The following is a 16,334-nucleotide window of genomic DNA, read 5'->3' on the forward strand; positions in this document are numbered from 1 at the left end:
ATGTTTCTCTGCTCGTTTATCGAGGTTTTTCCCTAAATTTGTCTCTCGCCTACACTCACATTACGTCTTTTTTCTCTTGCCTGCTCTGTCTTACTGTTTGTGTTTGAAAAACCAAGCGGACATGATTTGCTTATACTCAAATCCAGAGAGACTTAGTATAAGCAGGTACGTAGTTTGTCTTGCACTACAACAGCCCGGTTGTGCAGATTGAACGCAGAAACTTCAGATCACAAGCGCCAAGTGCCTCTTTATCGCGTGTCTGTAACACATACAACCACACAGAGTTACACATACATACCCTTGACACCCGTCCCAGTAGCGTGCAGTCGCCTCGACAATGTTTATCCTCTTTCACCTCTTACCCTGGAGTGAACTCTGCACTGTCCCCCTCTCAGATTTTGGTTCTCAGTTTGGTCTCTGTTACAATAACACTGCACTGTCCCTACTCTACACCCACCTCCGCCTACCCTGCCACATGCTCTCTGCCCAAACATCTAGCTGTACACCATGAAATCAAAAACCCAGCTCTGCAAAGACAAACTGATCATTTTCCTTGGGCAGAGGCCGGATAGAAGGGCCAGTCATTCAGAGGAAGGCTGAAGATGGATGGGCGCGCCATGACGGACGACAGCAGATGATTGAGTTCCGTCTAGTAAACAGAAATCAGTGAAGGAGAGAACGCAGGAAATATTCAGATTTAGAGACAGGAAGCATCATAGCGGCGTCGCCTGTGGTGTGCACTCCTTCTTCACTGGTTAACCTGTAAATGAGGCGTCATCAAACACCACTGATGATGCTTTTCTTCCACTGGCCCAGTCACTCTCCTCAAGCTGTGAAAGATATTTAGTCTGATTTATTACATAAATGACCAGCATCCGGACATTTGTTACTGTATTGTTCATCTGCAATATTTATCGAAAGCCGTGTGTGCACATAAGCATGCAGTGCCCCGCTCACATCCACATGTGCACACACACACACACACACGCACGCACACACACACCCACACACACACCTGTGTAAACCCAAGAACCAGCCTGGCATGGTGAATGGAGAGGAGGAAAAGTCCTTTTACTGGTGTGTGGTTTTGTTTGAAATCCCCAGCTCTGTTTATTGTAATCAAAGTGCCTCCGACTATTCCACCCCTTCTAAAGAGGCCACAGCCATACATCATCCTAATTAGTACTGAGTCAAGGGAGAGACGGGAGAAAGAGGGGCTGAAGTCCTTACAGTCGGTTGGGGTAAAGCCCGAGGAGGAGAGAGTCCAGAGTGTCCTGAGACTGTCACGAAAGTTAGGCCGTCTTGTGGTCTAGAGCGGTTTTCCTGACCTTGCAGGCCACAAGTGTCAGTGCAGGAGCCAGCACGTTCCATCCCGGAGGGTTCACACACACCAGTGCAGATGACAGGAGTCCCAAACCATCCAGGACCCTTAACCAAACCAGGATGCCTGAGCTTGAATCTGCAGGGACAATATTCTCAAAAATACATTTTACTGCTCTTTTTCTTTCTGTGTGTTTGTTGTACCCTGCTGTTAGAACTGGCAAAGGACGCTGCTAACCAGATAACACCAGAACAAGAACTCCACGAGATTCAAGCAAACCTCCCCAGGTTGTGGCAAGAGTCCATAGACTGTTGAAGAGACCCCCAACAATCAACCTCCATCTTGCCTCCCACCTTTACAGATTTTCTTTCTCCTTCTTTTTGTCAAATTACAGACTTTCAAATTTATGCTTCCTGGTAAATGCCCCGCAAAGCGTCTCCCTGGGATTATCAGATATCGGGATAAAGCCCAGAGATGGTGTATCAAAGCATCTCACAGCACACCGCAGTCCTGCCCCCCCCCCCCCCCCCTTCCTTGGCTAGTCAAAAAAAAGAAAAGCTCCCAACCGGAGCGTTGCGATGTATTTTTAAAGCAGATTGTTTTTCACTCATGTCACCGCTCCAAATGAAGGCTATTGAAGTGGTGGCTGAGGACTGAAGTGCAACGGGAGAGATCTACAGTTAGATGAAGTTCTTTTCGGGCTTGGGTTTCGGGTAATGGCGGCTTAATTTATTGCCTAACATAAAATGACACTTCAACCCTCGTCTGCCCCCGGCTGCACTGTCTAGCACACACAGCAGGTGACTGCCACTGCTCAAGCAACCCAGCACAGCCAGTGCCCAGGGCATAGGTGCTGTATTACATCCATATTAAGACATGTCAGTGGGTGACTGTACACACACGTTTATGGGTGTACATAGACTTTCATTGCTACACTCACAGCCTCCTTATAGCGCTCATTAAGGGTGAAATAGAAGCACTCTTGCCCCATTGTGGAATATAAAATACCACATTACATTAATCTAAAGGGGCAAATCAGCCTCACACACGAACCTGCTCTCTAAGTTTCAGGCTGCCAGTCTGATCTGTGTCTCTCAATCCTGTCAAAAGCTAAACATCCCACATCAACCAGCCCCATCACTTGACTAAAGACTGTCCGTCCTGGTGTCTCAGTTGTGTCCTTCTCCCCTCGAAACGCCCTTCCCCTCCTCTGGCTCGCTTCCCAACATCTTTATATTCACCCAAAGACCTGCTGTTACCTGGGAAGACCACTGGGTGCCATTAGAGAGCACTGGTCTACAGTCCATAACTATAACTAGAAACACACACACCCAGAGAGAGCGAGAGAGAGAAAGAGAGAGAGGGAGAGAGAGGGCTTCATCAGTGTCAGGTGGCTCCTTAATGTTAGTTTTTACTGTACAGTAAATTAACGTTCCACAAGCCTTTGGCTGGCCCAACATTGTAAAAATGTAAATGAAGCCATCAGAATATGACCCAGTTAATGTTGGATAGAGATTAAATCTAAGGATTTAAGATGTAGGAAAAAAAAAAAGTTGTGCCCCAGTTTTGAATTTCAAGGTCAGTAATGATTATCAAAAATGATCTTTTTTGTTGCTGTTTTAATACTGAAGCAGTGACTGGTGGTATTGCTCTCGTGGTTGAAAAACTGTGAGGTAGACATTAAGGGCAACCTCTTTAGATTGACCCGTTTACTTTCCCACTGTAAATACAATTCTTATAAAAAAAATTGTAGTAAACACATTTCTTCTTCTTCCCTAAAATGCTAACAGAGGGTCTAATATAACTTCATGTGACTGTGTGTGACCCGATTATACTTGCAGTGAACTCTGAAGCCAGTGTAAGGAAAGGATCCAGATAATCATCATCTGAAACCCCTTTATCTGAATAATAACACTATGACTTTCTCATTTTTTTGAAGGATAATATATCGGTCACTGATTTATCATGCATCTTTAGTATTAAGATCTGAGATACAGACTCGTGCAGACATTTCACCTTGTTGTTCAAAGCTTTGGAGCGTCTGCAGCTTTTTTTTTTCTTATTCTTTTTATCCTTATCTAGTTGAAAACAGAGGGTTAGATTTCCACAGGGCTCACACAATATGCAATCATACACATATAACTTCTAAATTTATGTTTGAGAAAGCTCAAGCTGTAAATAAGCATGCCTGTAGGCCTGCAAGTCATTATTACTAGTTAAAATACAACTGCATCTTAAATCCACTGATGTACTTCATGTATTTCATGAAGGACCCCATTAAAAACACATTTGGATTGAAGTCACTTTTAGGAAACACTTTCTTCTGACACTCAGTCTCTTTAGATTAGATTATTTGCATGAGAAAAAATCATGTATTCATTATTTCCTTTTTAATTTTATTTTTGTAAGAGTGTGAGTGCCAGCGTTTAGACCGTAAGACTTTAAAACTTTTATTGAAACCTATAAAATATAATAATAGGGAAACATCTTTGTGCATAACTGTGTAAAATCAAATCAAAATACTGCCTGAGAATGAATTCCTGAGACGCTTACTGTAGTCAGCCGGTTTATTATTGATCAGTTACAAGAAATGAAGCCAAAGCACATTTTATCCATCATGGATCAAATGGATGACGCTGGCTGGCTGAGATCGGAGTTTGTAAATAAAAGGTTAACATGTTTTAATAGTTTTAATAAAAGCTATTAAAAAAAAAAAGGTCAGCTTGATGAATTGGCAGCTATATATAAAAGCAGTGAGCCCGCAGCCGTTCAGGGTCAAGGGAGAGCAATAAACTGACATGCTGGGATCAAACTTATGTAAACACTGCAGCACCTGCCATGACATTTAACAAATGAAATACACACCGTCTCAGAGGAGGCCAGCATCATTTTTTTTTTTTTGCCCCCTCCCTCACTGATGATGGTCTGAGGGTGGAAAATGTGATTCGAACAGGGAGGCACGAAGGTAGAGAGCAGAGTGTGTAGTCAGATATGTCCCATCTGTCCGCACTGAGTTATGGGACAAGGTGCTTTAATAGGACAATATGAGGGAGTGGAAATGTACCGTTCATCCTCGCTCTGCCTCCCCCCATCGCTGTAAACAGCTCGTCGATGAGATGATGGACGATGCTGAATCAGAGCAAGTGATGTTCCTTCACTAAAGACCCAGATCGTGACTCGCCTCCATCTCTGTTTCTTTGTTTTCATTTTGATCTCCTCTTCTCCTCCTCCGTTTACCCATGTGGCCTTTCTCTCTGCATCACTTACTCCGACCTTGCAGGGTTTTTTTGTGCATATTTGATAAAGTGAAGTAATGCAAGGTTGGATGAAGTTCAGCTAGAGTAACCTTGACCACTGTGACTATTCATTAGCCGCCCTCCCCCAAGGGAGAGAGGGAGGGCGGCTCAAAACTAACCCCCCCTCAGACACAAGCACATGTTCCTGTCTTCAGGTAAAGTGACATAGCGTCCTCCCTAACCCCAGTCTGACCCTCAGCCCCCTGCCTTTACCACTGCCTCACCTCTGTTACCTTATTCCCAGACCACCGGGGTCATTACTCAAACAAACTGTAGGTTTTTCCAACCTCTGTCATCATCCGCCTCAGCATCACACTTAGAGGAGTACACAGTGTTTCCCTGTGTAGCTTATCTGCTGTGTGATGACAACAGAGGCACCAAAATGATCCATGAGTCCTCCACTTTATGCAAAGACTTTTAACAACTGCAGTATGTGTTTATTATCCAATTAGAAGTTAGAAACTGGACCTTTTTTTCCACTGTGATTGTATGTTTTTATTATTTGACCTTTAGATTTATCAGTCTTTGCTTATTGAGGTAAAAAACTTCATTGCAGTTGTACCTTATCTTCCATTTTTTTAATGTTTATATAAGTATTTTATGTTATCAAGGAAGGATCAAGTTTATTTATAATCCCCAAATTACAAATTTCTAATGTTTCAACATATGTCTATCTTCAGCCCCTCAGTTCATAAGATAAGGGAAAAAGAGAAAAAAATAAACCAATCCAATGAAATTCTATAAGTTGATAACATCTGATTTTAAGTAGAGCTAGACCAATAAATCATTTAGGCCAATATATCAGCCAATATTAGTATTTTGCAGAAATATCAGTGTGCATGTCAGCTGATAAGAAAATTCATGAAAACATATATGAGCAGCATTGTTAAAAGAAGTTTATTTTTCAACTGAGTGGATGTTTTGAATTCTCAAACACTGATATGAGTATCTGCCGCAAAAATCCTCTGTTTGTTGGCAATTATTAATACATTTCATTTTGTTAAACTTTCTCTCTTTGGATTTCAGCTCTCAGTCATTTATCACTCTAATTGAGTGACACTTATTATTTTTCATTATTTTTTCATAATATTTTACATCAGTTTTGTGTGTATTTTATTTAAAAATAACATGACTTGACATTATTTATATATATAATATATATTTATTATATTCATTATCATTTAATTTACCAATAATTTTCTTGATTAATTGTTTATACTAGAAAACTGTAATATAATATAATAAAATGTATAATGTATAGTGCCCATTACAGTTTCCTAGAGGCCGAAGTCGCAGTGGTTTTCAGATTATTTCTTTAGTCTAAGCAATGGTCCAAAACACAAAGATATTGTATTTACAATGATGAATGCCTGAATTGATTATTAAAGTAGTTGCAGATTCATTTTCTAACTTTCATTTAATTAATCTTAAAACGATGCGATTTACATATTCTGAAGTGCAGGCAAAGTGCACTAACTGTGTAGTTTAAATTCCTAACACGTAACAGATAAGTTGACCTGAGCATATTCTTTACTTTATACTTTGAAGTATGTCCAAAAGCTGAATTACTCCACCTGTGGGACGACTCCCATACATGTGGTACAAAATACACATAACCTCACGTACAGTATGATCATCTGTACACACATGTGCTCCTATACCACATGTACAGGAGAGGAAACATGAATGTGGATGTGTGATAGCTCCACCTTCCACCTTCCACAGCCTGTGATTTCCACTGGCCCTCTTCGTGTAGTCCACGTTAGCTCCCGATCTCAGATGAGTACAGGCAGGTCTTTGTGTTGGGACGGCTCCTCTCCACACTCATTCCACATTCAGCCACATCCAGCAGGACCATCCATAAATCAGAGTGCAGACGGAGGAGCGTGGCCTGGACTTTAGAGGAAGAGTCACTCGTGTCAGAGCTACTAGATATACATAATGGATGTAGTCTAGCGCAGAGATGCTCTCACAGTTCACATTGTTTCCAAGAGGAGTGGACTGATTTCTTTGGTTCCTGAGAAACAATCTGAGAAGTGATCCCAATGTATACTAAATTCAATCAAAAGAAATGAGGCAACAGGTGAGAATTAGATGTCCCATGACAAGATGAGATTTCACCTCCCTCTAAGATGCACCTGATTTAGCACAGTATTAGCTTTCCTGCATGATGGAAGCCTGTTGTTTGGGGTCACCTGAAAGTATAAGCACAGCCAGTACCCGCCGAGTGTACTCCTGTTTTTTCTGCATAAGCTTTTGAGTTTTGATTAAGATTGTGTTTGTCAGTGTAGGTGTTGATTAAACACAGTCTGAGTCAGGTTCAAGAAGTCTAGAACAGAAAGACGAACTCGACTTTTTCATAACCTTTACTCAGCGGTGGCAGTTTGATCCCTGGACCCACAGGAACAACGTGGGTGGGAGAAGTTCAAGAGCAGCTCTTTCCCTGCTCCCCATTAGCACTTGATCAAGGCCCTTAACACGTAAATGTTGCGGTCGTGCTGAGCAGCTTCCAGGTGTGAGTGTGTGTAAAGGTGGATTTATAGCTATGCATCAAGCTATGGGGCCAGTGCACACAAAATGTTACTACACATTGGAGCAGCTACAGTTACCATGTTGACACAGCGAGAACTATGATCAGTATGGTCAACTTGGGCTGCTTGTGTTTTCTCCTTTAAATTTCCAATGCTGAGGAGAAACTGAATCCAACATGAATCTCCTCTGAACCCAAACGGTCAGGACCAATGGCTGCCCAAAGTTCTGTTGGAGGTTTCTTCCTGTTAAAAGAGTTTTTCCTCTCCACTGTCGCCAAGTGCTGCTCATGGTTGGAACCTTACTCTGTAAAGTACCTTGAGATAATGTTGTGATTTCAAGTTCTAGTTCAAAGTATCTTTATTGTCCCTTACATGGAAATTGATTTGCAGCCAGGCTCCACAGAAACGCACCAAACCCTAATGGCCATCAACAAACAGCATGGCTTGGTGGCCAGAGTGATATGTATCAAGATCAAGTGCAAAAGTCAAGTAAGCAGTATATGCAAATAAGTGATCTCCAGACAACAATAAAATACTATCTGCCATTTAACAACTGAATATCAGTGGGGACAAAGGAAGACTTTTATTTCTTGGTTCTCATAACGGGCAGACTAAACCGACGGCCTGAGGGTAACAGTTCAAACTCTGTCTGAAGAGGCTTATCTTGGCACGCCACAGGGGAAGTAGCCTTTCTAACTACCTGCCTGTTATAGCGCTCTGTAACACGGGCTGGTCTCATTTGGTGCTATAAAAAATAAAATCGAATGTAATTCATTAGAATTCAGTGAAGCAAAATCTCAGTTATCTTCTCCTTTTCAGGATTACAGTATCCAGCAAAGAAGTCTCTTTTGTAAACCTTCTGCTCACCTCCATCACTTTATCTCTTTATCACAGTGAAGAAAAGATTGTAACCATGGCAATTGCACGGCAATATTCAGTAATGAGACGAGGCAAACCTTCCCCCTGTCGCTCATATCACCAAATAAATAAAAGAACATATATGATTTAAAACAGCGTTGCCTTACCATGTACATGCATCATCGGGTGAGCTATAGATCTTTATAAATCAAAACCTACTCCATTGGTATTTATGGCAGAACTGCTGTTTAACAAATGGCAAGAAAGGGGTCGTATTTTTGATTTCTAATTTTCCTATCAGCATGTTTATATACCTTCCTGACATATTGTTTTGTAGATGCATTTTGTGACCAATGTGTCTTCTGCTCTTTAGTTGTCTGAGGAGTTGGAAAGGAAACCAGCCAATGGAGAAATCAAGGAGCTTCTCAAACTACTGGCCAAACCCCACATCAAGGTGAGTTTGGCTCCTGTTCTTCTTTATTGTCTACAACCACATATTGTTTTTGTGGAGGACAACAGTATTGTCTTAAAAAAAAATCAAAATATGGTGCTGCTCTGTTAAGCAAAAAATGAATCAAACACAGACTTTGGCTCCTATTCTAACTGGTATCCTTACACAAACAGTGTGGATTGCCGTTTACTGTTTCTACAGTACCGGCAAGTGATGTGATGATCATGCTGTACACAAAATAATACAGCTGTTAGATCTAGGACGTTCTTTTTCTTGTCCTCTTGGCTGCAGCCACTGGCCTCATTAGCCAGATGCAGACAGCTACGCAATAAATTTACACATTGTTATTTTCAAATGCATAACTCCAGCCATCCGTCAGGCCCTCCAGGTGTCTCAGCCAGACAGAGCTGATAGAAGGAGAGCTGGACGGGCTCCTTTATAACACACTGTCATCATGCTTATTTGGGCTCTGCCAGAAACAACAGCTCAGTATGAAGTCCTCCCCCCCACCACAATATACACACACACACACACACACACACACACTTACAGTACATACAAATATCCAATACCTCTCAGCATCAGCTTTGTGAAGAGACAGAGTTCCCAAAAGCATTAGACTCAGAAGTAGATTTGTCAGTGTCTATACTAGTGATGTAATGATTCATTTTTTTCTTTTTTAATTTCTGCCAGTATAACATTACAGCCATACACACACACACACACACACACACACACACACACACACACACACACACACACACACACACACACACACACACAGGAAGATTAACTGGTAATTATACAGATACACAAAGAAGGGGTCATGAATAATTGAGGTTAGGGCTGTCATGATATCAGATTTTCACTTCATGATTATCATGGCCAAAAATATTCATTGCGATATCTATAAAAACTTTGAAATGAAAACAGAAAATAATGGTAATGCTATCAGTCAAACTCATCTTTAACTTTGTTTATCGTGTGTTTTGTCTCTTTTTTGGCCAATGAATTAGACTTAAATACTAGTGAAGGGAGGTGGAGAGAGTGTGTAACTGCACAAAGGCATACAAAAAGAACAGTTACACTTAATGGATAATGAAAATGCAACCAGATGAAGGGATAAACAAAAGATCCACAAGGCCAAAAATCTGCCGTCACTATTTTATCATATGTGCATTTTTTTGTTATTAAGTTATTTTTTGGGCTTTTTTTTATGCCTTTATTAGAGTAGCAGTGACAGAGAGACAGGAAGGTTGAGGGTGAGAGAGGGAAGAGATGACATGCAGCAAAGGTCCGTGGCTGCTGCGGTAAGGGCTGAGTCCTAATGGTACATGCTGTACCAGGTGGGGCGCCTCGGTGGCTCACCTGGTAGAGCGCAGTCTTTACTGCATCCTTAAAATATGAATTACATCACTAGTATAGACATTGAAAAATCTACTTCTGAGTATCACGACAACCCCAATTGACATCATCAACACAATCAACACAAACATGATACCACATTGACATATAATGATGGACACGCACTCAAACACACGCTCACACAGCAGCTATCCTGAAGACAAATCATATCACAGCCTCGCTCTCTGTCTTAGCTACGTAGGGACGTTGTAATCTCCTTTGTCTCTGTCAAGCTCGGACTGAAATGCGCCGACAAACAATTCAGTGTGCTCGCCATGAAGCATGCCTGTGTCAGAAATCCCGCGTTTATTATTTTAATTATGCTTACGGCGAAGGTATTTGGCATGACAAGGGGTCAATCCATCAAAACACTGAGCTTTGTGTCATCGATCAGGAAGCTCAGCAGCTTCAACTGATGAGGTGAGGAGAGGTGAAAGTAGAAGACAGGACTGAGGGCCAGGTGTACACACACACTCTCCAACAGACATGGAGCTCGTGGATCAGGTGTTCATAGCTAAAATTCATATTTAGCATTTGGGTGACATTCATATGTGGAAATGAATTTAATAGGCATCACATATTTTCCAATTGGACTTTGATCTAAACAAACAGATTGGAGTTTTTAGTTTATTGCCATTTTCTTAGAGTACCTGCATTTTTTCCTCTTTCCCTTTTTCTGCTTTGGCTCCTGCCACCTGGCAACTCAACAGCCCCAAAGTTGATTTCAGAGTAGTCCTACTTTAAAGGTATTTGTAAGTTTTGTTATTCCTACATAGCTAACATTAGCATTAACAGCTGCTGAAATGCTGTGAGTTCAGCATCAAACTTCATTCCTTTACTCACCAACAGCTGTCTCCAGAGGTGGAAAGCAACACCAACCTCTTGTTACCTCTTGTCTCTATCACGTATTTTCTGCTACTTCAGTTAGCATGCTAATCAGCTAGCCCCGGCCCATCTCGTCAATGTCCGATACATCTTGTCTTGTAAACGCAATAATGGCTGAAGCTCTTGTCAAGTGACAATCACCACCACCTGCTCCTGACAAGAAAGTATGTTCGGCAGCAGAGAAAACTTACAAATAGCCTCTTTAACTCAGATGGCCATGCAGTTTAAATTAGTTAAAGAGTTTGAAGATTTATCCAAAGCCAAAACACTGCTAAGCAGCATATAATAGAATATATACATATTTTTTCATCAGAGCCCCCAAATAAGGGCTGCATTTTTTTTCAACGCAGGGCTGAAGCTGGTCTAAACATGGCCATAGCATTTCTGTTTGTGTTCATTGCATTGCCCATCAGCAAGCCTTTGAATTCAGCCCTACTGAGATAAAAGAGCAATTTAACAGCAGCTGAAAATGTTGTTCTTGCTGGCCTGCAGTGATGATGCAGGGCTGTAGAGCTGTACTCCATGGTGCATCACTACACTGTGACATCACTGTGAGGCGTGGTTACAGGTGCAACAAACCTGAAACTGTGAACCAGAGAGGGCAGTAAAATACCTCCCTTCAGCCTAGTATCAGATTATGCTGATTTAGCAAATGAAATTACTGAATGGTAAATCTTCATTAGTAAGACGTCATTAATAAAAACCCATAAAACATCTCAGTAACCTCTTATGGCTTTTTGTGTTACAATGAAGTAAATATGAGAGAAAACATTATCACCTCTGCATTGGTACCAAGTCCAACCTCAGCTTTGTCTCCTCAGGAAGAGTCACAGCAATATTTACTTGTTTTTGCTCTTCGTTTATTTTGTTTCTCTTTTGCATGCTGTTGCTCTGTTCTCCCACCACCTCCACACACCACTCAGCCGACCTCAGCTCTCAGTGCAGAACGAGGTCAGCCAAACGATTTTACGCGAAACAATGGAAAATATTTGGCTACTGCTTCCTCTGCTGCACCTCTGCAGACAGCACTGTTATAAGCACAGAAGCAACTGAGGACAGGAACCTGCTCATCAAAGAATTGATATAGAGCACTACAAGTCAAAAACAAAAAAAAAAAAGCTCTTTTTGTCAGAGAAAGCTATTTTATGTGTTCTGACATAAATCTACAGCTACATTGTTTCCCTGCCCTGAGGTCCTTTTTAAAATGAATAAGAAAAAACATTTTAAAGAACAACTTTTTCTGACTTCTGTGAGCTTCAGTACGTCAGTTTTCAAGAGAAGGAATCACACCTGTTTTTGTCAAGTTCAGCGTTTGACATCTGCATGTGTTCACACACTTGCACATTTTCTCAACTTTATGACCTCTACTCTTGCATGTTGGTTTAAGTCCATCACCAGCTTTTGAGCATGTGTGCCTTAAACTGCCGTGCTAAACACTCCTGCTGGCTTCAGCAGGAACACTGGGTCAACGGTAGATTAGTTCCAGCATCTTGGTTTGGAGGGAGGGCTTTCACTGTACCATACTGAGGTATGGAGGCTCTTGCCGTTTTTTTGACATTGGGTCTAAAACCGTAGGCAGCATGTGGGCTTCAAGAATGAAGTATTAAAACATTGCTCTCTTTCTGCCTCCATCTGTCCTCCAGGGCACTTGATACCGTACCAGCCAGCCCCAGTGTAAATCACAGGGCCGGGGGTGTAAAACACAAGCAGATGGCTGTTGCTTTTGAATGGCGTCTCTGTGCGATAGTAACTGTATCACTCTTAATTATGGCTGAAATGATCCATTCCTAGGGTGGGGATATAAATCAAGCTCTTTAAAACTCCCCACTCTCTTTCTCTCCCCTTCTCTTGCCTTCCCTTTCTGCCTCAAACTTTCTCGTTTACGATTTGCACATGAAAAAACAACTTTCGCCCATATTAGCCCCCCTCAGCAAGACTAATATTGACAGTGATGAAAGTGCCAATTATGATGGCCGGCTGTTTCCGCCAGCGTGTATGGAGGGAGGTGTGTGTATGCATGCTTGCTGCGTGCCGAGGATCAAGGCTTAAAGAGGGTGGGCGTCAGTGTCATATCCCAGCTGGCCTACAGCAGTGTCTCCAAAGCAGAACGCTCACAGCGGGGTCCATCCCGCCGTAGGAAAGCAGTTACCCTGCACCGATCCTGTGCCGCCAGCTGAAAAACGAGCGGGCCAGTGACAGGGCCGGGGGCTTTAATGAGAGGCCAATGCCAGGAATGTACGGGCAGGTTTATTTTGTCAAGCACAGTGATCTGTTTTTCTAGGATCCCTATTATGCCTAATGAACACAAACACACGAACCGAGAAAGGACAGGATGCCTGGAAAACAAGGGTGGTTTCGCTTCCCTTCATCTTTCTTTCCGTCTCTCACTTTCCCTCTCTCTCCTCTCCTCTGCGGGCCTCAGCTGCAGGGCCTATACATGGATGTGACTCCAGATTTGATTAGGCAGCTAATCCACCAACACCGAGGCATAACAAGACCCACTGACTCATATCAGCCCAGGAGGAAAGCTTCCACATATAACCGCGTGTTGTGTAAAACATTTGTACCTGTGTGGTTCCCCATGTCAACAGTCACCAGCCAGGGCATGTACCATGTGCTATCTATTAGCATGGAGCTGTTTTTGGTACTTCCTAGAAAGTTTTCACAAGGAATTAGCTGTGGCTCTGTTACGGGTTGTTAGGCGCAGCCATGGGTGAGGATGTGGCGGTGGGGAGCAATGCCAGATTTAAGGAAGTGCCATCAGTGAGAGGACACTCAGAGGTCAGGATATTAGGCCTGATGGATGTAGTTCAGAGGAAACAGCAACTGGCAGGTTACTGGAGGAAAGGTTGAGGAGGGAATGTGTAGAAAGAAAGATCTCAGTAAAATTTTTCTATGAAAAACTGAATGTTTGATACTATATCTTTACTACTGTGGCAACCAACTTCCCTCTGATCTAAGTCTAATTGTTTGTGTGTTAATCGATTAAAAGTCAAGTCTATAGAATGTCAGAATATAGTATGATGCCCATTTTAATTCCACATTTCTTGTTTGGTCAACCAACAGTTAATAATCAAAGGTTTTTCAGTTTACTCTGATATAAAACAGAGAAAAGCAGCAAATTCTCACTTTTCACAAACTGGATCCAACAAATGTTTTATTGATTTTTGTTTGATTTATGACTTGAACAGTTGAGTTCAAGTTGAGTTTGAGTATCAGACAAATGACACACAAATAGAAATGGAAAATCATCCCCAACAATGGCAAAATCATTGATCATTGATGTTTAATTTTGTGTCAATTAAATGATTGACAAATAGTTTCAGCACCAGTTCAGTCTCATTCTGTGAACTAATGCTGCACAGCGTAAGAAAAACACTGCAGCTCTGCTTCCTCTTGGGCACCAGGCCCACCCTGCTGAGAGGCTGATGGACGCCTGGCTGACCCACATGTTGTCGTGACACAGATCAGGTGCTGTGACTGACAGTTAGATACCATAAAGAGAGCCACAACGCCGCATGCATTCAACCTCAAACTCAAAAAATCTTCTTTCTCTGGGTTTGTTGTTAGTGCCTGGGCCAGCCTTCACCAAAGGATGTTTTCAGAAAACTGTGGGAATTCGATACAATGCCAGATTCAAAATAGGTTTTCTTGTGCCCCCTGTGGGGGGGAAATGTGAAAAAGAAGGTAAAGAAAACAGAAAAGAAATGGTGGCCACAAAGTCAGAAGCTTTCTTCTGTAAATATTAGTTCCCTGATATTTTATTCACTGAATCAAGTGCTGCTTCCATTCATTGGCTATAGCTCCGTTATAAAGCCATATACATTTACACGTGGTGCTCATGTAACATTACTGATCTCATCACAACAACTGCAACCGCAGACTCTCCATCCCTGCCTTGACATGGTGCTATGAACATAATTTATTTGTTATATCGAGCACAAATCTGAGACCCCATTCCCATTCACTTTCCTTTTATTGACCTCATCTGCAAACAGTTTTGGTTTTCCAGCGTTTCCAAGAGGATATTTCAATACCATAATGACAGCATCCCCAGATATACAATACAACAAAAAAGTGTGTGTTTATGTACAGTGCAGATGAAAGCCAGGAAAACATTGTTAGGCCTGTTCTGAGAAACGCAAAAACTGATGCTGGGAAGATTTTGGGAAAATTCCATGAAAGATAAAACTGAAGTGGAGGATTAATGGCATTTGAGAGAAGTTTGGACACGAGGACCAAGAAAACAAGAGAGATTCAGGGAGGAGAGATGAGAAAGAGAAAAATGTGGAATTAAATTTGCGTTCTTCTGGGATTTTGAATTTTTTTGTTCTTGTTTTGTCTGGTCTGCACTGCTCTGGCGGATTAGTTTAGAGTTAGAATCCTCTTTAGGGTTAGTATCACTGTTAGATTTAGAGTAAAAGTTGACATCAGGTATTAGGGTAAGTGAGTTAAAGAAAAATGATGGTCCATTACAACTTGGATATTACTTTTCTAGCTTTGGCCATCGTTTTTACTGGCTATGATTATGATGTACCCATCAAAGTAATCGCTGAGATATGGGAACACGGCAATCTGTGCTACAGCAAAGTCCGACAGGAACAAGAAACACAAACAGACAGATGATCAGACAGCTAGTGAACAAGCCAGCAGTTTAGATAGATTATTTAACCTACTAAATGTAGAGCTTCACTTCAAAGTTAAGCCAGGGTGTTCCTGGATGTACCCACCTTGCGAGTGTCTACCGATAGCCCGCATGTGAGGTGTTTAAATTCTCAACCTTTGGGAAACACTGAACTTATGCCTTTATTAAAGATTGGACAGTAGAGAGGTGGAAATCAGAGGCAAGAGAGAGAGGTGGGGAATGATGTGCATCAAGGACAGGACAGGACTTTCACTGTCATACAATGTGCATATAATGTTATTAATACTGATAGAAATGATGGTTAAAAATACAAAAGTAATACCAAAGTTGTAACAAACTGGAATCATCCTTTAATCATCATCATCAGGACCAAGGGAATAAATAGGAGTAAGTTCTCACAAGTATACAAGATAAACTCTGTGCTTACGTGCGTGCGCGCGTGCGTGCGCGTGCCTGGTCAGCTTGTCTCTCGGTGGATCCCAGCCACAGAGACCCAGTTATGTCTCCTACACTCATCTGCTCCCAGTTAGCAACATCTTGAACGCTGTACTGCAGCATGCTCCCATGTCATAAAACACACTGCTCCTCTTCTCACCATATCCCTCTCTCTCTCTCTCTCTCTCTCTCCCTCTCCCTCTCCCTGTCTACTTTTGTCTGGCACATGAGGTGGAAGATGTTTTTCTCACTTTTCTCTCCCCTCCTCAACCACGGAAAAAGCAGCACGCGTCCAGCTGCATCTTGGTCCGGACATGGAGTCGTTAAATAGTTTGAAAAATGAATGTCTCAATGGCATCATTCTTGTCTGTGTCCCGTCTCTTTTTTATGTCTGCTCGTGAATGTGTGAAATATCTGAGGCGGCTGAGAACTTCATTGCTTTGAGCCTGCCGCCGAACAGTGTAGAACATCGCCTCTCAAAGTGTTCACCACCTTGCCCTGGAAAGCA

General features: G+C 42.0%; 1 protein-coding gene across 1 annotated transcript in view; it reads left to right on the forward strand.

Moving 5' to 3' along the window:
- Nucleotides 1-16,334, forward strand: part of mpp7 (membrane palmitoylated protein 7) — a 136,502-nt gene that overhangs the window by 59,971 nt on the left and 60,197 nt on the right. The window contains exon 5 of the mRNA XM_022754137.1: nucleotides 8,380-8,460. Within this exon, the coding sequence (XP_022609858.1) occupies nucleotides 8,380-8,460 (81 nt within the window). The remainder of the gene's footprint in view (nucleotides 1-8,379; nucleotides 8,461-16,334) is intronic.

The sequence above is a fragment of the Seriola dumerili genome, unplaced genomic scaffold, assembly GCF_002260705.1.
Source record: "Seriola dumerili isolate Sdu_G_001 unplaced genomic scaffold, Sdu_1.0 BDQW01000216.1, whole genome shotgun sequence".
Classification (NCBI taxonomy): Eukaryota; Metazoa; Chordata; class Actinopteri; order Carangiformes; family Carangidae; genus Seriola; species Seriola dumerili.